Source organism: Micropterus dolomieu, linkage group LG05 (genome assembly GCF_021292245.1).
Source record: "Micropterus dolomieu isolate WLL.071019.BEF.003 ecotype Adirondacks linkage group LG05, ASM2129224v1, whole genome shotgun sequence".
NCBI classification, from domain to species: domain Eukaryota; kingdom Metazoa; phylum Chordata; class Actinopteri; order Centrarchiformes; family Centrarchidae; genus Micropterus; species Micropterus dolomieu.
The window spans coordinates 11,597,336-11,621,352 of NC_060154.1; the positions used below are offsets into that span (position 1 = coordinate 11,597,336).

At 40.6% G+C, this 24,017-nt stretch overlaps 1 protein-coding gene across 2 annotated transcripts in view; it reads left to right on the forward strand.

Annotated features, from left to right (window-relative positions):
- The window catches only part of kdm4b (lysine (K)-specific demethylase 4B), a 67,144-nt gene that overhangs the window by 7,985 nt on the left and 35,142 nt on the right, over positions 1-24,017 (forward strand). For both annotated transcript variants that reach the window (XM_046049645.1, XM_046049644.1), the window contains exons 2-8: positions 1,124-1,555; positions 2,905-3,080; positions 4,068-4,182; positions 4,660-4,853; positions 15,110-15,159; positions 20,189-20,292; positions 22,725-22,862. In XM_046049645.1, the coding sequence (XP_045905601.1) occupies positions 1,151-1,555; positions 2,905-3,080; positions 4,068-4,182; positions 4,660-4,853; positions 15,110-15,159; positions 20,189-20,292; positions 22,725-22,862 (1,182 nt within the window). In that variant the 5' untranslated portion in view covers positions 1,124-1,150. The remainder of the gene's footprint in view (positions 1-1,123; positions 1,556-2,904; positions 3,081-4,067; positions 4,183-4,659; positions 4,854-15,109; positions 15,160-20,188; positions 20,293-22,724; positions 22,863-24,017) is intronic.

Genomic DNA, 24,017 nt, shown 5'->3' on the forward strand with positions numbered 1-24,017 from the left:
ATTTAGTGTTACTGTGTCCTCGCACAGAGTGCGAGTGAAAACATTAGTAGCATATTGATTAATGATCGTGGGAAATTTCATTAGCGGCAATCATAACGCTGGTGAATGAATATAGGGGAAACCGTGACCTTCCTGACTAGTCTAAAAAGGGAGAGTGGCAGTTTAGAGGCAGGAGAAACAAAACTTAATTTATTTCTGTTTGTTTAAAAGCTAATCAGAAACAAATTTCTTTAAAACAAATCCACTGCAACATATCCAAGGAAACATCAAAGTCACAGGCAGCAGAAAACTACAGTACAGAACTTTCTGCACTTTGTCTTTTTTTTTTCCCAGTTAGTGCTCAAATTGAATTTAAGTTTCTGATTTACTTCCTGGGGTTCCCTAATCCATGTTATCATTTATTTTTACCGCTATTTAATTCCCTACACCTAACTATGACTATTTCCTTTTGAATGGCACACAAAGGGAACTTGGGTTGTGTTTCTCACAGTAGATTTTACCTCTTAAAGGTTACTGTAAGTGGTATGCTCAAGTAGGGTATGAATATATTGACATGTTTGATGATAATTAGTTAATGGCTCCATCAATTTATACTTTAGAAATTTTAGAACTTCCAGAAAATAGTGAAAAATGGCCATTGCAGCTTCCTAAACCCCCTGTTTTGTCCACCCAACTCTCCAAAACCTAAAGATATTTAATATTTTTACAATTGAGAAGTCCCCACGACCCTGGACGCAGGATAAGCGGTTGACGATGGATGGATGGACAATTGAGAAGTTGAAACAAGGGCATTTTGGGTATTTTTGCTAATAAAAATACTTAAATGATTAATACATTCTCAAAGTAGTTGCCTTTGCTGTTGATTGACTTTCTTTCAGCTTTACAGTAGGAGCTCAGAAGGTCATGATTTGTTTCCATGAACACTAGTGACAAAAGTTGTTTTTGCTGTCCAGATGTCAAACAGAAACATTAACCTGCTTATCCTGTTATGATCAGACACTATTTGTTATCATTATTTTATTAATCAGCAGTTGTTCAGTTTGCTTTGCAAAAAGGTTGTGGCAGTTTGAAAGAAGCAGAATTAGACTGAGTATGCTCTGATTGCCCATGCTCTCCCCTCCAGGTTTACCTGCAACCCTTAAAAGGCCCAATGGCTACCGACATGCCCACGGACACGGTGCCGTCTCCTCACCCTGCACCAGCCTCACCCCCTGACACCGCCCCAGCCTCCCCTCCTGCTGTCAGCTCCAGCGCAACCCAAGATCCGTTTTCGACCCAGAATTCAGCAATAGCTGAAAACGCTGAAACAGCGGTGACCTCAGAACAAGATGCTGCTCCAGTTCCCACCCCGGCCCAGCCTACAGACCCAGATGTGGCCCCAGGTTCTGAGCTGCCCTCTGTCTCTCTGCTGCCACCCCCACCGCCTCCAGTCATCGCCAAGAACCCCAGCTGCAAGATCATGACCTTTCGGCCCACCATGGAAGAATTCAAAGACTTTGCCAAATACATTGTCTACATGGAGAATCAAGGAGCTCACCGTGCTGGCCTGGCAAAGGTGAAGACAACACGCATACAAATAGATAGTGCTCTCATATATAAACTCAAAGATTTTGTACAGTCCTGATTGCTGTTATGGAACGGTCATAATGCATGAATTGCATGAATTATTATTATTATGTGCAATGGTGGAGAAGAAGTATCAAATTTTAGTAATATGAGAAATATAATTTGAATAATATTATGTTAATTAAATAATATGATATAATATCATCAGCCTGCGATGGACTGGCGACCTGTCCAGGGCCTCTTGCCTAATGTAAGCTGGGATTGGCTCCAGCCCCCCGCGACCCTGTACGCAGGATAAGCGGTTGAAGATGGATGGATGGATGGATATAATATCATCAGGTCGACCTAACTACAGACCACAAGAAAAACTAAGTTCACCACTGTGTGTTATACAGTAAGCGCTCAATACAAAACCCACAGTTCAACCACCAATTAATGAGTCCTTATCTCAGTTCAGATCTCCTAGGAGTCCATCTTTCTATATCCCAGTAAGCAAACAAAAAATACTCAGTTTGAGGTTCAGTTCAAAAGTTGGCCAATGAAAATGAAACCAAGTGAGGCCTCTTGTGTTTAATAGACAAGCTTAGCACTTCTCCAACAACACCAGGCTGTAACTCGGGACAGACTGGGCCTCTTTTGGACTTGTGCGTTTGGTTTAAAACTGAGCTGACTGGTGGCTGTGTGTGTGACGCAGACACCGATCGCCACAATACGCTTACCTTGCTACACGTGTCTTTTCCCTGTCCGTCTAAGCGGCGGATGGCCACCAACTTACCAGCTGGTGGCGGGTGCTACTTTCATTCTCTGTGTGACACAAGTTTCTGTAGTGTCAGTTTCTGTCAAGCTTAAGGCCAGAGTGTAATCGCAACCTTTGCGATCAGAAAATCTCATTTTATCACATCGCGATAATATCGCAAATGCAATAAATCATTCAGCCCTAGTACAAAGTAAGTCTTCCAAAAAAATTCCATATTTTCTTTCATTAACAAGTGAAAACTATTAAAAACAAAAATATTTTGACATTTTAGAAGTTGGAATCAGCAAATGTTTGGCATTTTGTTATGTTGTCAGAAGTGAATGTTCCGTCAAATAATTGATAGATCTGATAATCCGAATATCTATTGTTGTATAATGTGTACAGTGGAATTAAATAGGAATTGAATGTCCTGTCAGATTAGAGAGTTTTACCAGCCCAAATAGCGTACAGTACGACTTGAATCGTCTTGTTGATAATGTTATTGTTGAGTGTAAAGATTTAGCCAAATATGGCTGCATGTCATTGTAAAACTGTAAGCTTACTGAATGTAAATCTAAATGCTAAACATTCTCCTTCTCTAGGTGATTCCCCCAGAGGGCTGGAAGCCGCGGAAGTCCTACGACACCATTGAGGACATGGTTATTCCAGCTCCCATCACGCAGGTGGTGACTGGACAGTCAGGTCTGTTCACTCAGTACAACATCCAGAAGAAGTCTATGACGGTGGGCGAGTACCGCAAGATGGCGAACAGCAAGAAGTAAGTTGGTACCCGGTCTAGAGGCCTCATTGATAAACGTGGCTGCTCTTTTAAGTTTTTGCACATTGTCAGCCATGTGTTTAGAAGGGATTGAGACTGATGATCAGAGGCTTCTCGGTCGTTTTTGTCATCCAAGTAATGTTTTATAAGATTTACGAATATTTTGATATCAATAATTAATGATATCCTCTGATCCATGTAAATGGAAATAACAAGATGTGAGTATTTATTTATTCTTTTTCTATAGTTCAGGGGTAAAAAAAGATCTTAATCTACTGATTGAAGATTCTACTGAATGAAACCATGAAGAAGACCCAGGGGGATTCAGTACTTTATTTAGATATTGTAAAAGCCTAGTTGCTGTAGGTTTGTTTTGGAGAGTCTTTTCTGCCCTCTAGCGGTCATAAAATTCAAGGCAAGTCAAGTTTTTTTTTTTTTTTTTTTTTTTTTTTTTTTTGTATAGCACATTTCAACAGCAAAGCAATTCAAAGTGCTTTATAATAAGGGATTTAAATACAGTTAAAGAGTTAGAAAATAAAAAGAAGATAAAACTCCACCTTTAAAAGATAGGATGTAAAAGCCTCCCATATGTTTTAAGGATAGACCAACAGTAAAACCATACCTATTTATTGAGAAAATGTCTAAGCATATGCATGTGAAATACCACTACTAATAAAAAGAAAGAATACTAATGTTGATATATTGCGTATCCTTTTTCCATTACTGCAGTTAAGAAGTTACTGTTATTGCAAGAGAAATGGAGAATATCGGCATCAATGAATTGTTCTGAAGTAGTACCTGTTGTAAGAATGTATTTATCCTGTTTGAGTCATATGGCTCCAGTGTGCAGTTTGTACATCTAAAGTAGCTGATATGCTACTGATTGAAAATCGGTCAATGCTGTATGCTTGCCAACATAGGGGTTTAGTTAAAGCACCATCTCCCTGTTCACTGCTCACAGTATGACTGGTCCTGTGCCATTTACAGGTACTGCACACCCCAGCACAAAGACTTTGACGACCTAGAGAGGAAGTACTGGAAGAACCTAACATTTGTGTCACCCATTTATGGTGCAGATGTCAGTGGCTCCATCTATGATGAGGTAAGGGTTTTGTGTGTGTTCCCAAGAAGTGTGTTAGAACTCATTGATTCGGGCTGATTTGCTAACCCTGTTTACTTTGATCAGGGTTATTAATCCTGTCTATGACTTTATGATTTGAGGACAAAAAAGAATTCCACTTTTGGCATTTTATTTGAACTGCTTTCAATGACGGAGGACGACCTTTGACTGGAATTTATATGCCGTGGCCATTATGGGTTGTATGCCCGTCCGCCATCAGTCCCATTATGGTGAAAGTGATTTCTCAGGAACGCCTAAAGGAAGTTTCTTCAAATTTGGCACAAACGTCCTCTTGGACTTTGCCAGCAAATAAGGTTTCCGCAACAATTGTCAGCAAGTACATTTTTGTTTGACTACAACACCATCTGGTGGTCATTGATAGACATTGAAGAGCACCTTGAGTGTAGGATGCAGACTACTGTGTACATGCTAATCCTTAAAATGCCTGTCTCTATTCAGGACATTCAAGAGTGGAACATTGGCCATCTCAACACCCTGCTGGATATGGTGGAGCAGGAATGTGGCATAGTCATTGAGGGTGTCAACACTCCTTACCTGTACTTTGGCATGTGGAAGACCACATTTGCCTGGCACACAGAGGACATGGACCTCTACAGCATCAACTACCTGCACTTTGGACAGCCAAAGTCCTGGTCAGTCACTGTTTGTTTTTCTTTTTTTTTTGCTTGACGCTTAACCTCAGTCCTTTAGCTTGTAATTGGTTTAAAACCCTGTGCTTGTTGCATAGTCATAGAACGCAGCTATAGTGTGTGTAAACTGTTGCTACTAATTATGTTCCAACAATGGATGCTATACTTTAGGTGACAGGAGCTGCCGTGTCATGCTGCATAGACAGCTGCAGGATATTCAAAGCCACTTTTAGGACTATGCTCTGATTAGGGTTATTTCTGATCTTTGATTGAATTGAATCACTGATTATTATTGATCTATCCACTAATGATCACTGATTAGTTTGTATTCTAAAACCCTTGCATGAGGCACCCTGTAAAAAGCATTGCTTTACTTTATGTCCAAATGTTGAAGTCTATTTTTGAACTACTAGTTACACATTTCCAAAGTGATTCGTGCCTCTTGTACCTAGGTCTGAAACGATTCATTGATTAAATCGATAAAATTGATTAATAAAATGCATCGACACAAATTCAGCACAGTGTTTCGCATGGACATTTATTACTGTCACACATCATGCTTATGCTTTCAACACAATGTGATTATAATGGAGCTGTTTGCAAAGTGGAGGAAGAGAGAGAAAATAGCGAGGGACAAAGAAGAAAGTGTCCAAAGTATGGGATTATTTCAAACTAAAGAAAACAGCAGCTCTGTAATGTTACCATCCGTCTACTGTAGAAACTTACACTATATATATTACTTATACTTATTACTTTTACATTCTGGACAGGTCTTTCTCCACTGCATGCTTAATTGAATTATCTCAAAGCAGCTTTCAAAATCTGATGATAAAAGCTCTCTAGTGTACATCAGAAGCCCTCAACCCATTTGCCTCAGTGAATCGGTCCAAAGCACTCATGGCTGGGCTAGAGGGTGGGAAGTTTCCATTGGGTATTAAAGATTACAACTTTATGACAGCTATGTCATTCACATTTCTCAGATTTTTGTTTTTGACTTGTTTTTCTGGAGCAGCAAGCTTTAGATACTCAGAAATGTGTTCTCTGCTATACACTGTAATTATGTTTATTTGTGCTGCTTTGAGGATGTGGCTCCTTATATGGCAAACTTCTGAGCGATTTGATCGTGCTTGGCATTTTTTATTATTTTTTGGATTTGACCTTTTTAGTTATTGGGACAAACACATCATGAATAATGCCAGAATTCAGTTTTGTTCATCGTCTCATCTTCTACCATTTCCAGCTGTGTTTAAGCATTGTCTGTGATTCTTGAGGGATCTGTGGATAATTCCTGATTTGGGGAGAAAACAAAATAGGAAAACAGTTGCAATTTGTATATCTCTGAAGAATGTAGAACAAAGAGAAAACAGTACAATGACCTGATTTTCACAGGTGTTATGAAATTTGAGGTTTCATCCTGACTTCACTCTTGTGAATGCACAGAAAGTTTAACTGAAACCAGTTATAGCAGCTGTTGCTATTGACAGTGATTTCTATTCTGTGCATCATTATTCCTTCCCTGGAGGTCCCTTTTTTGTCTTTTTCGTCGTTTAAACGCAACAGGTGAGATACGTGTGTGTGTGTGTGTGTGTGTGTGTGTGTGTGTGTGTGTGCTACACAGCTAAGTTACCTAGCTAGTAGCAACAAATGAACATTAGTTATCATTACCGCTTAACATGTAGATGACTTATTTCATGGGCTTTTCCGTCTTAATTTCTGATAGGATTGAGAGAGAGAGAGGAAATCAGGGAGAGAGGGGGTCGCACTTTGTTTTACGACAAAGTGCGACTTCCTTGACTAAAATTATCTTTTAAATTCACAAATCTCATATATGTAAATCAGGGCTCAATTCAACCGGGATCAAAAAATTTGTTGTCTCTTGACGTTAACTAACATACAAATTTTTTCCGTACTAAGGTCACAGGAGCTGATGTGGAAGGAAATTACTTCTCTGAATGTAAAATTCTTTGACTGTCTCTCATCTCGTCCCCCTCGTGTCATACATGCTGTGCGTGTGTCTCCCTCACTGAGTTAGAGGTGCAATGCACAGATTTCATTTCCTGATTAGCGTCACATGAGATGATTATGGGCTACTAAAACAGTGCTGTAAAGGCTAGAAAAGCTGTGTGGGTTAAAATAGAAACACTCCGGCATGCTACACTGACTTCTGTCACCAGCAGCTCAGCTTTCACTGTTTTATGGGGGGAGGTTTTAACAAAAAAACTCACGAATAGAGTCCTATACCTTATACCCCGAAGAAATGTCTTGGAAGGTATGAAAAAATAGATACCGCCCAAGCCTTGTGTGTGCATGCGTGTATTGCTTTTTCTCTTCTTTTCCTCCACATTGTTTTCATTCCATGGCACTGCAGGTGGTGAGCAGAGCCATCCTAGCCTTGGAGTATTCAGAAATACAGTATTACTGTGTCTGTGTGTTTTTCTTTTCTTTTTTTTTCTTTTCTTTGTTTGCTCTCTCACCTGTCTTCCTTTTTGTCAAAGTATGCTTCTCTTCCACCTTCCTCTCTCTCCTGTCGGCCTCCTGGAGTAATGTATGGTGTGTGTGTGTGTGTGTGTGTGTGTGTGTTACCAGTTTCCTCCCTCTGTGATGTGATCTCATTAAAATCTTCTATCTGTCTGGTTTTCATACCTCTCACTGAGAACGGGAAGGTATAATTACAACTTACTGTCAGTGTGTAAATCCGTGTATGGTTTGTTCTTTGATTATTTCAAAGCAGATACACTTTGGCGAGGGCGGTGCCTGATTAAATGTAATTAAGATGAGCTTGAACATCAACATAAGTGGGTTTTTCATTTCTTCTGTATCAAATTAATTCAGTGATAGTTGTCAGTACATCCAATGATACACGGCAAACATGTATTAGTTAAATTGGCAAGCTGTATATTAATGAATCATACACTTAATAGGTTCGGGTAATTTTCGTTCAGCCTCTCTACACTGTTTCAACCTGACCTTCATTTTCTTTGTGAGATGGAAGAATTTAGAAAGTTTCGTGGCACTGCAGTAACACATGGATAAGGCTATGCATAAAATCAGGCGCATCAGACGTCATCCAGCCAGAGGGAACGACCACTGACCGTGCAGTGCACCCGTTCCACTGGCAACACAACCCATAGTAGGGCTACCAGAGAGGGAGTGGGGCGTTGGAGTGTACATGGCGAGGAGGAGGTCGCAGGAGCGGTGATCGTTTCCTCTGGTTGGATGAAGCCCGACGCAGACCACAGCTGTTGCAAACAACAGGTGCACATGTATAGCAGCCAGTTAGTTTGAAAACCATTATGGACACCTGTCATAGATAGAACAAAACGAAATAGTGAAAGAACGAACCATCCACAGATTTGTGTGCAGTCCATGTAATCGGTGTATGGTTCGTGCTTTGATTATTCCGTTTCAAAACCAAAACTGAAAGACAATAAACAAAAAAAACAGACTTCTGTTTTTAAACGCAACACGGAAAAACAAAGCAGCTGCGTTTTTTTTTTTTCTATGACCCGTGTTGTATCTCTACTGGTTTTAAAACTAACTTGCTGCTGTACACATGTGACAGCATGTGGTCTGCCTCTGTCCCCAGATTGGTCACACTTAACAAAACATAGCCTATAGGCTATATTTCTTTTTCAAGTTGCATCGCATCTCATAGTGACTGTGGCGAATATGATTGTAGAAGTGAGCACTACATTATAGCTACATACGAAAAAAGCAATTAAAGAAAATGTATGGTAGTGATGCGTTGCTTTGCTTGCGAGCCAGTCAAACACTCAGTTATTCTATTTCCAGTCAATTATTGATTAAGTAGGTCATCATCCAGATAGCATTTTGTTTTGGGCAGATGTGAAGCAGCTGGTTACCTGACCATCTTAAGAAAATACTCTAATATGTTTATCAAGGGTTTTTTGCTGAGGCTACAGCCAGGGTGTGAGCTACAGGTGAGCCAGCCTCCTCAAAAGACACGAGCTCCCCTGAAAGCATGATTTTTGATATTTTGGGGAGTGTCTAAAATATTGACAGCATGCTATTTTTCCTATTCATTTCTATTTTTCTGTATCATCATGGATCATGCGTAAACGAGGAGCGTCGGGCTTCATTCTCTTCATTAAGGCACATGGCATTGATTGAATCAACCACTTACAGGACAGCTGTCTCAGAACAAGAGAACAAAAGTGATAAAGTCCCAACATCAATTGTATAGAGTACATTTTAAAAGGCTTCTGTTGCAGATTTCAAATATTTGAGGCAAAATTGTAATTTTGTGATTTTCGGGCTATATAAGTAAAATTGACAAGACTTTAATAACAGAATACAGTTGTTGTTTTTCTGGAGTGTTCATGTGTGTTGTGGCACTGGGAAATAGCACAATGGCAGCTTGTGGAGCATCAACTGAGATAATATCCGTTTAAAGATGCGGTCAGTGTGTTGTTTTACACAGAAGATAATAAGTACAGGTAATCTGACATGCAGTGTAGGCCACCACTCTGTGTGTGTTCCCTTAAGATACACAGATAATTGTTTTTGTAAGAATCTTTGGAATTACAAAATCATTCAAGCTTTCAAATATGCCATAATATACAGTCAGTAATTGATATTTAGAAACAAAAATGCACATTAGTTATTATTAGTATATTAGTTGGACAACTTATTTGTCTGCACGTCACACTGCCTGCATGGCTTTTTAAAGCTGATACCTGCCCACGCTGAGTCTGCAGTTTGCCAACACATTAATGTTACACTGACGTTTCTTTTTACTGGCGAAAAACGAAATCAAAAAAATCGCATTAGAAACTCAACATCTTGCAGTTGTTTTGTACCGTTGGCCAATCAAGAGTTGTAGTGACGTGACAAGTGGTTGTCAAATGTTATTTGTCTGATCTCAGTCAAGCGGCAACCTCTGAGACTGAAAAGTGAAACCGTGCAGGCGGAACTTAAACCTCCATTCTCTCTAACGGCCAGCAGGGGGCGAGTCCGCTGGTTGCAAATAGAAGTCCAGTTCCATTACAAATATTGGCAAAATGACTTTTATTTCTCACCTGATATATTACCTCAGTAGACACTTTCCTAATGAGTTTATGGTCTCAATCGCTAGTTTCAAGTCTTCTTCAACACAACATGATGTTCATTCAGTAAATAACGGTCCTATTTAGGGGAAAAGAGACGTTAAAGCAGAGTATGCTTTAGGGCGGGACTGCCTTGTGATTGACAAGGCACTACCATGGCGACCTGTCAGTCAGGATAGAGGCGACTTATATCCGCTGCTCTGTGTACATTTTTTATTAAATGGCTGTCAGCACGTTTGTGTCTGTATTTTATTTATTTTTTATATCTATAACAGAATAACACAAGTTAAAAGTCTTTGGTTTTGTTGTAACACTGATAAATTACAACTTTTGGAGGGAGGGACAGTAAAATGTATACGTTCACCACATTCACACCATTCAGTTCTTTTTAAACCATGTGCTTTTTTTTGTCTCGTTCTCCCGCTTTCTTTTTATTCTATTCCTTGGTTTTGTTCTTTGTCTGTCACACTCTCTCAGTGCTCACCAAGCCTTCCCACCTTCGTTTTTTTCTGAAATTGAATCATTTTCACTTTTACACTTGTGTGTGGTGGAGTAATTACAGGCTGTTAAACAGAGCATGCCCCCTTAAAACACACACACTCTTTCTTCCTCTCTCCTCATAGTGCAGCCGTTTGTGAAATTAAGTCCATTCCCCCTGCAACTCTGCTGCCATCAAAGTCAGACCCCACCATAACGACTACTACTGCTACACATACACACACGCTGGCGGATGTGTAACAGACCTCAGCCTTAGCAGTCTGTCACTTTCTCCCTTCCTTTATCCTTCCATCATTCTTTTTCTCTTTATTTTCATTGCTGAAACCTTCTCAATCGCCCCTCTACCCCAACACACACCAGTAGATCTGCTGTCAGATGAAAGATTAGCCTTGGAGCATTTGAAGGGGGTGGGGGATGGTAGGGAAAGGCTGACGAAAGAGAATTGAAAGGGATATTTTGAAGTGTACCCCAGATGCATCTTCCTGGGAAGGTGGAGTTTATTATGAATCCCTCACTGTCCTCAACCTCCTCTGTAGTGCAAAGGTTTTGAACCATTCTCGTTTGACAGTTTTTTTGTCTCAGAGGAGAGAAGTAGAGCGCTGCATATAGCATTAGTTTGGTTGTACCTACAGTTTGGATGTTGGTGTTCGGGGCTTTGACTTAGTGTTTGCAGTAAATCCTTCACAGGTCCCATAGTGGTTGCTTTTATTTTTAAATAGAGGGTCTGAGCTGTAAGGCGGGTTCTTCTGATCAAAATGTACCCTGTGCTTCACATGCCTGTGTGTGCAACATGTAGATTAACCATATATGCAGGCACACATGTAGCAATAGTATAGAAACAGATGTAAAGTGTGTTTGTCCAATGTTTCTTATGGCACAAATGCAATCGGTGTCCTAGTTGGAATTTGGATTCTTAAATATCTGTAATGTCAACAAAATCTAACACTGTGAAAAGAACTACCGCAGTGTGGTAGCTATGTTTTAAATCAAAGCAAATATCAATCGTAATACTGTAAATTTAGTAAATTTAAAAGGAGCATTGCACTGTTTTTGTATTTTGTTTCACTTGTTAACGAACCACTCCAAATAAGTTACACAGCAAAAGCAACTAACCGCCTTGGAATCCCGTGTGAACAGTCTTGAGTTGGAATAACGGGAGTTTTTATTTTTGAGGTTAATGGAATAAATGATGTTCATTATTAGACTAAACATTCTGCTAGTTTTTAAAAAGAAGTTTATCTTCTGTGACAGTAGAGAATTGTAGCGAGCTATCTGACCTTCAGTGTTTCCCCATATTTAATTTGGTAAATAATCCAATTAATTTTATTTCCATATTGTATACGTTGTGGTAACAGGTTTTGAAAACCGGATTTTGGCACGGGTATCCTCCATCCTCGTGCTACATTCACCAAGTCCGACACAATTTGATAAGTTATATTGTATACTGTGCTTGTATTGTGTACAATTAAGACTTCATAGCCTCTCTACTCACATACTGCAACACTTGTTACAAAGTGAGAAAATGACAGAATTAAGTCACTAACCTGCCTGTCCGCTCTCTCTGGTCCTTTTTAACTGCATTTACCATAAAGGCTCTAATACGTGTGCATTCAAAAGTGGCTAGCTTGATCGAGTTCTCACAAATGAGTGACAGTGGATACACTTAAAGCTGTTCAAACCCTTAGTTAACGTTACCATAATTACCTCAAAAGAAAAGTGGTTGTCTTGAGTCGGATGCCAAAGTGTGTGAGCTCACGAGTTTACAGCAGTGGGGAGCAGTGGCGCAAAACACAACGTTAGAACTCTTTAATGTTTATAAATATTTTTTGGTTCATTTTGAAACTATGGCGGAACAAAAAAGACTGTTGCGGGCTGCCATAGTGTCGTTATTAATGGGAAACACTGACCTTACATGTGTGATCTGGCAGACGTGCACTCAGTACTTAAATTGCACTATTTATAAAGACAGCTGTGACCGACTAGATGTAGTCGTTCTTATAAATCACGTGTTAAACAAGAGAATTTTAGAGCAGCAATACTTAGTGGTCCTCTTCATACACGTGGCCATTAACTACAAATCACAAAATTAAAGCAATGCACATATGTAGCATGTCTGTAGTGATGTAAAACACTAACACATGCTGTGCCGCTTCTAAAATTGTCATTACAGCCTAATTCCACCCGGCAGGAACACCGTCTCTCACCATAGATAAGTCATACTCTTCCTCAGAGAGGTGGGAAAAGTTCAAGCCTTCATTTGCCGTGTGTTGTTTTATTTGTGTGTTTCTCCCGCTGCCGCCGGAGTGACAGACGTGTTGCTGCCATGGCAACCGTGGCCTTAGGAGGGAGGGAACAGGAGGAGACACGCTGATCGGCTGATTTGTTCTGTTTGATGATGGGATGGAAGGAATCATCTGAGGGATGTTCTCTGGTGCGGGCTGCTCTGATGTTTTGTACATTTACGCAAAAAGCTCTGCAGTGTGATTCTCCACCAAGGACAAAAACACCTTTTTAAAGGAATATTTTAAAATTTTAGGGAACACACTTATTTGCTGTCTTCCTGAGAGTTAGAGGAGAAGATCAATATTAATTTCATCTTCAGAACAGAGGTATATCCCTGACGTGTTTAGCCTAGCTAAGCATAAACACTGCAACACACATTACCCAACACCCACCTTGTTTTATCCCTCTGGTGTTAGACTAAACATGTTGTAAAATGTGTTTCAAGCCACAGTATAGCTAGTAAAGTGGTACGTGCTAATAATGCACAAAAGTGTTCATAATGCACAGTATGTGTCACTAATGCATTGTGACCATTTTTGAGAAAAGCTTTTTCAGTTAAAAGTTTTATGTAACCATAGAAAAACATTGGTGCAGTTTGTGTGATCTAGTTGGTGGCCACTGATAAGTTCCCATGGAACACGTATCAAAAAGTAAGGCTCTGTGGTATGTATGGAAAGAGTGCCATATCTTCTCTTATTGGCACTCACAAGAATGCCCGTTGCTCTGTGGTGTAATGAAATACCAGAACCCAAGGCTAGGTTTCAGTTGATGCAAAGTTTTCAGGTAAACACTGAAGTGAAACCTCAACGGTCCAAAGTTAAGACCTGTCTTATTGTTGCTCTATAGACACAGAACAATTTACAACTCTGATCTGATGACCAGGTTCATTACTATTGTTACTAATCATGAATGACCCTGTTAAGAGCAAAACGCACAAATAAAAAAAATATGTAGACATGTAGAGAATGATTACGGTCCTAAAACCAGCACCATTTTTACTCACTAAAATAGGCCAATTACATCTGAAAGATAATAACCTGAACATACGTTCTTTGTCAGATGTTACCTGCTCGCTCCCAGATAGCATGAATGACTTTGATCACAAGACACTGATGTGGGATACTTCTCTATTTCTAGGCTTGAAAAATAAACACTGGAGGAGGCTGCACCTCTCCTGTAGTGCTAAGCTTCCATCTATGGGTGGCAGTGTGGCACCATGTCTCGGCACCTCTGATTGAAATTGACTTTGCCTTTTACTTTCTTTGTGTTTCTTATTTTTATCTCCCCTTCTCCCTCTGCCTTATGCTCTTGCTCAAGTGTTGTAGCTTCCCACCATCTCTCCATCTTTGTTCTTTCTTTTTCATTTTCACTTCTCTCTTCTCTCCTTTTGTGTCAAACATCCATGCAGTTGCTGTGAGTCAGAGATGTAGACCCCCCCCCCCCCCCCCCCCACCCCCCGTAGTTCATTGCCCGAGGTCTCTGGAGGGTTAAGCAACCCAGAGGAAATAATTGCAGTAATAAAGAGCCGTGTAATAACCTCACAAATGAACGGATCATATTTGAGCTTTGCTGGCTCCCTCCTACTCTGTTTTACAAATAAACTCGCTTTCTAAATGTAGCATCTGACATTTGGTGTAATGATATATACTTTCCAGTACCTGCCTCATATATTAACAGTATAAACACTTCCTTGGTAATGTTTGTATCCTCCACTACCTGGTGTGTGTTGGAGCAGCACTGAACCGGTGCCACAGTGCTTCTCTATTTGTACAGTAATAAAACAGAAGAAAACTACTAAAATATGAGAAAACCCCAAAAAAGGGGTCTTAAAGGCTAATTTGCAGAGATGCCTCTGCTTAAAAACAAGGCAGTAATGGACAAAGACAAACTAGAGTAGTGTATCGTAACGGATCAAAGCAAGACTGTATCAAACTTAAAGCCGCCGTCCGCCAAACTTTGAAAAGAATGATTGGTTTGCATGACGTGTGCATGTGTAAAAAGAAAGAGGAGGGAGGGGTGCTGAGGTGTACGTCATGGGTAATTTAATTTCTTAAAACAGTGAGTGCTGAGGGCAGTGAAATAACCCAGCACTCCCAAAACAGTAATTTCTCGTTGTCCTGCCCTTCACCGGTCATTTAATCTTTTCCACCACCCTCCACTTTCCCCCCTTCAAATTTTAACTTCTAGACGGTGTAGGGCTGCATTTACTGATTGAGCCCCCCCCCCCAGAAATTCTCTTTTGAAAAGGCTAATTTAAAACACACACTTGTAAAATAAAAAGGGCAGCTGTACAATGTCTTCATTTTGTTGTTCAGAATGATTATTGCAGTCGGTTTGAAAGATTTCTTGTAAATGTTTTTAATAGGTCAACCTTTCACTAAACTAATCACCTTGATTCCCCTCTGTCCGCAGGTATTCCGTCCCACCTGAGCACGGCAAAAGGCTGGAGAGGCTGGCACAAGGTGAGCCCCTAATGCGTTTAAAAATTATTATTTTATTCATTATCATACCTGTTTTAGCCTTTGGTAAGGCACGTTAAGTGAAGGAGCAAGTGCTTTAAACTGTTCAGCACACACCATGAAATCCTACTCATGCTACACACTTAAAGCCTAGTTCACACTACACAATTTTTAGCCCGATTTGCTGCTCGGCGAGCGTCGGGCTGTGATTGGAAGTAAATCGGTTGTTGATCGTTGGTCGGCAGTCGTTATGTGTGAACTACACAACAACGCTTCAAAACGGCTCCCCGACACATCGCCGACGTCTGCCAGATATCTAGCATGCCAAATATCTGGAGGAGTCGGCCGACTCGACATCCACATCCAGCTAATGAGAGTAGGCAGCGACTTTTTCACCGCAAAACACTTTTTTACTCACCTCCAGCTCTCTCTGTAGCTCACACAATCCCTGCTACCTGCGTATGATAATCCATTATTTCACCCATATACTTTGTCTTTACTATTGGTATCTTTTATAATAACAAACAACAGCTGTTTCATGTGTAGGTTTGTGTCATTTCCCGTTTCACATTTCATGTGTGTTTCCTTGACAAAACGTGGTTTGGAGACCAGCATCGGGTGACGCAGCCGCTGTCAGCTCGTGTAGTGTATGACCTCCTGTCACCGATCAGTAACATAGTGTGAATGCCACAACGACTTCAAGACTGACGTCACAAGACGGCAAGTTGTGTAGTGTGAACAGCACGGCTATCGGCCAACACTGAAAGTCGTGTAGTCTGCACAAGCCTTAACACACGCACAGAACACACACTAGCGCATAGGTGCAGCGTACTTACTGGTTGTCCGTTGTGCGTGGGAATAAAGTAGAAGTAGCACCTCTCAGTTGAACCCTGCCTCATTCCTCTTAAGCACAGCATGCACAACACTGGGCCCTTTACCACTCACAAAAAAAAAACAACCTTTCTGGCTAACACAGTGGTCCTCACACTAAACGGTGTGTTATACGCTGTGGGCCACACATTGAAAAATCTTTTGCTTGTACTGAGTGGGTGAGAAACTTTTGATATCTCACTTTCTCACCATATACAAAAACATGGATTTCTTTTGTCACCTGGCTGTGCTAAAATGGAGCTTTAGAAGGAAGAGCAGCTTGACGCACTTAGTGTGTGCAGTCAGTTATACTAAAAAGATCAGGGGGCTGTAAATGCTAAATTTGGAGGAGAAGCTTATTGAATTGAAGCCAGCATCATCAACTGTGTGTTCTGCCGAATGAGTTGGAGGAAGCCCATACAGTGAAGTTGTTTATGGCGCTGAGGAGAAAGCATTAGCTGTCGCCCGGTTGCTACGTCTTCATATGTGTCACCACAGCATTGCAGATTTTGTCTGAAGTGAAATAGTCTTTAACCACTCTGCCTTTAGTGTTTCTTCAGCCATCTACTCCTCTCTGTGACATAAGATTTCTGCTCGCACCCCTCCCTTTTGTTTCCACCGCTCCGATCTCCTATCCCCTGTTTGGATCAACGAGGATTAACGTGTGTATTGCATATCTCTCTGAGTGGGGTATAAGATGAGGGGATGATGATCGAGAGTTGCCCAATCCAAACTCCATTATATAGACACGCACTGTTTGTCCTTGTTGTTGTGAAGAGCTGAGAACAAATCAATAATCACCAATGCAGAGCCTCTTTGTCTTGTTGTCCTTCTATTGTACTGGAGTAGCTGGAATATGTAATACACAATATGTGACAGAAAAGCGCTGTCTTCAAAGAAACCCCCCCAGCACTGTCCAGGTAATATTAAACACATGGCTTACAGTGCAGTTGATGTTAAAACATGCTGATCAAAGATTTATTTATACCACAGCTATCCAAGATTGTGCCTTGAACAATATAAATGGCTTAATGTCAGGTATAACAAACAATGGCTTTATTTCATGTTGATTTGCCAGTAAGGCTACATCCACAGTACTACGTTTTTGTTTTAAAACAGACCAGCGGTTTAGCTGCGTTTCAGAATTGATCTCCGTCTATATTAAATTGACTGAAAACGCACATATAGAGGCCATTCATGTACACTTGGCATGCGCGTGCCAGTGTAAACATGAAGCCGATTGCCTATTCCGCAGTTGCAGAACATTTGGCAAAATAAGAAAGTACTTCTACAGATGAAGAACCACGGGAGAGATTTTTTTGCATGGACCGACAATGAGGGGGAACTATAAAAGTAACACGGGAGTCCAAAGCGACTGGCGGCGGAAAACACCTAAATACGGTGATATGCACAGCACAAGTGGTTAAGTGTGTATTTTAATAATAATACCAAACATAAACACTGTCAGTAGCGTTGTGTTCTTGCTTTGCAGGACTGATAAGACCCAATCAGGGAACCAAATGTGAGTGTCTGCGTCATCGTTTTTTAAAGACCTCTGTTTTCGTCTGTCCTCACTAAAACGCTACCCCAGTGTTTTGAAACAAAAATGGGGTTGGCAGCGTTTTCAAACTGTAAATTATTAACTTCCACTTCCACTTCAAATGCCTGCTATAAGAAAGGCCTCTCATATTGACAGCTTAAGTCACAGTACACAAAACTGTCTTTGCTGATGAAGAATCAACAGTTGTTGTTAAATGGCCATAAATATCGAAGTGCTATGCACTGAATGCAAGTAGATTTTAAAATTCCAGTCATGCATTGTTTCTCATGTGCACTGATGCTGCTCTGATGGGCCCTGTTTATCCTTTCAGTATTGTTTCAGTATTGCAATTTAACACTTCAGTGAGAGTGTATAGTCTTCCTTAGCTGATTGGGACAAGTATTTCATATTATTTTGAGCTAATCAACTGGACAGTTCTGGATCTCTAGTAATCATAACAAGTAGCTTGACTCAGTGAAGTTAACGTTTCCTTGATAGCTGAAGCACAACCTATTTTCAAGATGAAGTTAGTTTTATGCAGTATTAACTTCACTGCATCCTGTTTTCTTTTACACTAATGGAGATTTTCAGTGAAGTTGTTCAAAACTAAATGGAACTAAAACTAAATAGATTTGAAAAGAGATTCAAAAAGGTTCTGATTTGATTGCGAAATTAAATAATGCATTCATAGATTAGATGAAATACGATGGAACCCTAACCTTAAAATGCATACTGCAGGCAGTCTTATCACTCGTCACATTGGCATTGAGCTTTCAGTCACAGTCAAATTACAGCGTTCCTCTCTCTTTTCATCTAACCAGCTGGCAGTGGGAGGAAAGCAATGCCAACGTTATTTAACAAGCACCCACTGACCTATCAAAGCCATCGTCAGCACAGGTAGCCAACTGTTTACGAGGTCCTTAAAAGACAGTTACGAGTGTAGCAGGAGTGCCGAATGGGGCTGGGACAACGGTCTTGTTACTTGAAAACTCCTCTCCAAACATTTGACACAGGGACAGCCGTAGCTATCACTCCTCATCTCCGCATTATTTCAGTCATGGCTCCACACTTATTGGGTGGCGGGGCCTGGGAGGGGACGGGATGTAAGATTGGAGGCAGAAACTTAATTTTCAAACTCAAAAGGACAGAATGAAGCCTTTAAGTTAATATTACCCCGCGGAGAGCTCAGAGAGCCAGCTGCATTTTAATGGGGATTAATACCCGGCCTCTGTCGGCACATTATTCACCTTTTATCAGCTCAAACAAGCAGGCAGGCGATGAGAAAATAGGGGGCCTCTCTCCCTCTCTTGCTTTGGAGGGTGGAACAGAGGCTGAAACAAAGCAGTGAAAATGAAGGATGAAATGGCTGCCGATTATACTGTCAGTCACATTAAAGTTTCACTGGGTGGAGGCTTGGATGGACCCCCCTTTGAGGCACTGGCGGGCACAGACAGTAAAGAGTGGGAGTTTGAGTGACGGAGGAGAAATTCTTGCTTTTGATTATGCAGAGGCCGACAGAGAGAGTCTCTCTGACTCTAAGAACAAAAGTGAGCCTTTGTTTTAGGGAGAGAGAGCTGGGGCTTTGAAAACCCAAAATGTCAGAGGGGTATATTATGATCTCAAAACAGTCTATGTTGTTAAGGAAGTGGGGTGGATGTTTTGTAACACAAAGGTAACATTGCTAAGTTTCAGCTATGCAAGTGCACCCTGATATGTTTGTAGTAGTTGAAATCATACATTTGTACAATATACAATTTGTGTAGTTTTTTAACAATTGCATGTGTTTTTATTGGCATATAAAAAATGCTGTGAAACGGACAAGTCTCCTATTAAATGAAACACTCCTATAGTTAACCATGTCGGATCAGATACTCCGCGACACTATCACTTGCTACCGGTATACTGCTACCCAGTATCATGCCAAAGCGTGTAATACACATACTAGTCCACCGTGGCAGTGTCACATTTTGCCTTGCCTAGGCATAGTAACGCTAGGTTATCGACACGTTCTCATTGCGCGGTCAAGTTAACAATAATAAATATGCAATAACCGGTTAGATGCCATTCCAATCTTCAGGCAAAGGTTTTCTCTTTGGTTGTGCGTGCCATAATGCAATCCAGCAGATATCCAACCTGGAGGCACACAAACAATGCGTTTACATGCACTGCGGGAACGTGATTATTCCACACTTTGGGCAGTAAATAAGTTCACGTCCATTAAACAGGAAATCAGATTTCCTTTTCCAGGTTGTGGGAATAACAGTATAGTACACACAGCTACATTTGGGCTGGAGAAATCAATTTAATTGCCGATGCTTAGCAGGGATTCTTAAAATACTCACCTGCCGACTAAAAGCTCTTGCAAAACTGCCAAAAAAACCTCGGCATCAAGTTTTCTAATATCTTACATTAGAACCATTAAGAACAATACAATTCAAAATACATTTCAAAATATTCCAACACAAATGAAAACCACATGCACAGTGAAATGCTATATGTACACCGTACATATGTTGTCGTAGAGCCTATGGTGTTGTATCTGTATAGTTTTTCATGGTTTAATCAGGCAATTTGGAGTTCCTCTGGATTGTCAGTGAAATATCTTAAATGCCCCCCCCGCAGGCTTCTTCCCGGGCAGCTCCCAAGGCTGTGACGCTTTCCTTCGCCACAAGATGACGCTGATATCTCCATCCATCCTGAAGAAATATGGCATTCCCTTTGACAGGGTGAGTGACAACGGTTCCATGTTGCATGACATTAAAGGACATTTTATTGGTCACTATGAGAAAATAGTGTTCGTTGACGGGCTTGCTGATAACACTTGCGGATCTTGCGTAAATGGCAGAAGAGGTTGGCTTATTTTGAATGACAGGTGACAACACAAACATCACCGCTACAGGTTGTAGTAATGATACAGTATGAGTGATGATGCTCTGTTGTGCCTGTCATAGGAAATTAATTGGCTTTCTATTTTTGTTCTGTTCTGTTCAGTAGGCAGTGTAAATCTTCACAGTTCAAAAATTAATGGAAGAAAAAAATAAATCTGGCACAGAGCAGGCATACAAAGTTCTCCACTGTCAGCAGATGGTTCCCCCCCACCCGATTTCACTCCCCCCCTCAGGACGTCATTATCACAGTGAACATGTTATTTGTTACACACCTACAGTACCTCTCTCGATTCATGTGTAAAAATAAAACCATCTTCTTGAGTTCTTGCAAGTGCAAAAAGGGACGTTTGATTTCTGAACCACTGCCTTTAGTTGAGAAGTTTATCTCCCACTCTCAGCCTCTACCCCTGTTTCTCCCCTCATGCCTGTCACCTTGTCTGGCTTGATGTGTCTCTTGATTGCCTGGATCCAGGCTTCACAAAGAAGTTGAGATCCACAGCCAGACGTACAGGGCTTAAGTTTTGGGGCAACACATTAAAAAAGAATGTGCTTAACTTGTCCTCACATTTCTTAACATTCTCAGAATAACACTGAGCTCATGGGAAGACACTCAACACTCGGCGCAGCAGTCATGTTAGGCGGAATTAATTTTGCTCGCAAGTCAAAAAAGTTTTGAGGAAAGTTGTTTCTGAGGAGTTGAACTCCTACTCAATGACAATTGTTGTGGATGTGAGACTCATGAGTAGTAATAGAATATATTTTAGAATTGGATCAGACTGAATAAAAGTGAGAAGTCTAAATTACATTTGGAGGATATGCAAAATGACCACGCAGGGTTGTAAAGAATAGTCACCACAGTTAAAAGAAATGCTACATTTAATTACAATTTTTTTTTATGATATTTTTATTATCTTTTTCTGTCATAAAGGTTTTTTCATATGATCTAAAATCTCCAATAAAGGAAATCAAAGAAATGTCAAGAAATTACCGTATTTCTTAATGACTGAACAATGGCTTGAGAAATAAGTGTCTCCCAATCTGTTGGAGTTCAATAATGTCCTTGATGAGAGACCTAATTATTTTTTATTTAACCAGCTTGTTTATGAGATGCTTTGCTGTCTTCATTGGACTTCACTCTGCAGTGGATATGCAGCTGGGGATTTTTTAAATCTTCATATGACTTTGATGGCGATTCAGTTGGCACTAGGTTAATAATAATAGCAATGTGTTAAAATGAGAACTGGTCAGCTTGAGATGTGTTGCTATATGATAGTTTAAAATATGTAGCATATTGTACATAAGCATGTACATATTGTGCATATTAAATCATGTAAAGTTAGCGCATACCAAGGAAGCCATTCAGGGTTTTGGACGCTGGATATTTGGAAGTTCAGTGAGGAAAGAGAAGTTTGTTATTGCAAAAATATGAATAAGTGAAGAACACTGGCTTAAAGTGAAGACAGAGAAAATAACTAATTAATATGAAAACAGTCGATATAGACGGATGGTTTCTGTGAGAAGATGAGATGCACTCAACAGTTCCCTGGAAAAGATGTGCTGAACACCCTGACCAGTACATGGCCGAAACAAAACAATACAAAAAACAAGTCTTTCATCAGAGAATGTTTTTAATGTTGTTGTGTAGGGACGAGAGAGTGTGTCATCAAACTGTGTCCAAAAGTATTTATAACAAACTTAATCATATCATTAAGTCATATATGCTTTCTATGTATAATATTAATAAAAATAAAGTATGTAAACAATAAAGTATGAAGTCGTGTGTGTGTGATGACTTATGTTTTCTGTGGGTTTTTACATGGGAGAGAGACTATACAAGAACATCTGAGGGTTATGATGATTTAGAAGGAATGAAAAAGACGCGGGTTCAAGTTTGTCTTGGGCGTTTAGCCCAGAATCTACATAGTCAAGGCCAGATGTAAAGACATGAGTGTGTTTTAACAACAGCTGTGGGAAAGTACCGCATTTGCCAAAAAGCACCAAGAGATTAATAGATGAGACCAGAGAGGTGGGGTTTAGCAGGATATTGTTTGCTGGTAATCACATTTTGTATAAAACAGGAATAGATTCGGCAATAAGCTCAGTTCTTTTCTGACTTTTCTGACTGCAGTTCAGCTCTAGTAAGTTATTTTGAATTGAGGAAACCTTGAAAGAAAATTCACGACAGCAATTTAAGCTTTTTTTATTTTCAGGAATAACGTTAAAAACTTTGTAAACCTTTTTCTGTTTTGTTTTTTGTTCTCGATGAACAGATAACTCAGAATGAAGGGGAGTTTATGATCACCTTTCCTTATGGCTACCACGCTGGCTTCAACCATGGCTTCAACTGCGCAGAGTCCACAAACTTTGCCACCCTGCGCTGGGTGGACTACGGCAAGATGGCTACCCAGGTAAGATGACTTACAGATAACTTAAACTTACAGGGTACATATTTAGTCCTTTAACAATATGAAGTCAGTGTAACAGAGATAACAGAGCTAAATTCCACATTTAGAACATAGACACTGGAGGAATGATCTGGGAAAGGGGAAGAGGGAGACCTGCCTGAAGTCACTAGTAAGGATGTTTTTAATGGACGAAAGCCCTGTTCTTGGCTGTGTATATTTTTAGGCTGTTACTAATATTTATGTGGGCCTGATTAAGGCAATGTGAGCACTGTGCAGCTAAATACCAGTTTTATTTTCTCTAAATTGCTGTAAATTATAAGCTTCACCTTCACTTATTAATATTGTCATCAAACACTGCGGGCAAATGCAGACAATCCATTTGAAGAGGTTTGAGCCGATGTGTGATTCAGCAGCCGCTTTGCAGCCTTCCTGCTCTGGCTGTTGGGCTGTCTGAAGGGATGTGGTAACGGATCATATCGAAATATAAAAAGCTACGTCTGGTTGTCTGCTGCACACCGCTAGTCACTGACACTAACTGCTCCCTCACATGCTTCCATTGACACAAACGGCCACTTTGCCTGTGGGCTGTTGAGCATGAAATTGACAGGGCATGGGTTGGTTGTGGACGGAAGCACAACTACAATGTCCTCTAGAAGGACCTCCCCCCTTGTCTCTTCTCTAAACATTCCACTTCATTTTCCTGTTCAGTTCCCCCTCTCTTCCCTTGTGTGTGAGTGTTCACATATATGCGCATGTGCCCCCTTTTTTCCTGCTTTCTCTCTACTTGGCTGCATGTTAGATTTATGAGGTGCCAGTTTGCAGAAGTACAGTTCCCTCCCTTCTCCCTCTTTCTCATTTTCGGCCTTCCTACTTACCCATGTGGCCACTTGTAATTTAAGAACCAGCAGTCCAGGCTTCAGCAGTCTTCCCTCCACCCAGCCCGGTGCTCGAGGGAGCATCTCCACTACACTTGTCTCAGTCTGATAAAGAAGAGTGCTCCACTCTGCACTGCTAATCCGGGTTGACAAATCGACAACGTAGCACCACACACAGTCAGAGGGTCGTGAAAGAGAACAGCTCGGCCTACGAGACAGGCTCTTTCTGCCATCCGTCTCTTTGTCCCTCTTTCTCTTTGTCTTTCACACCAATGTTTTCATT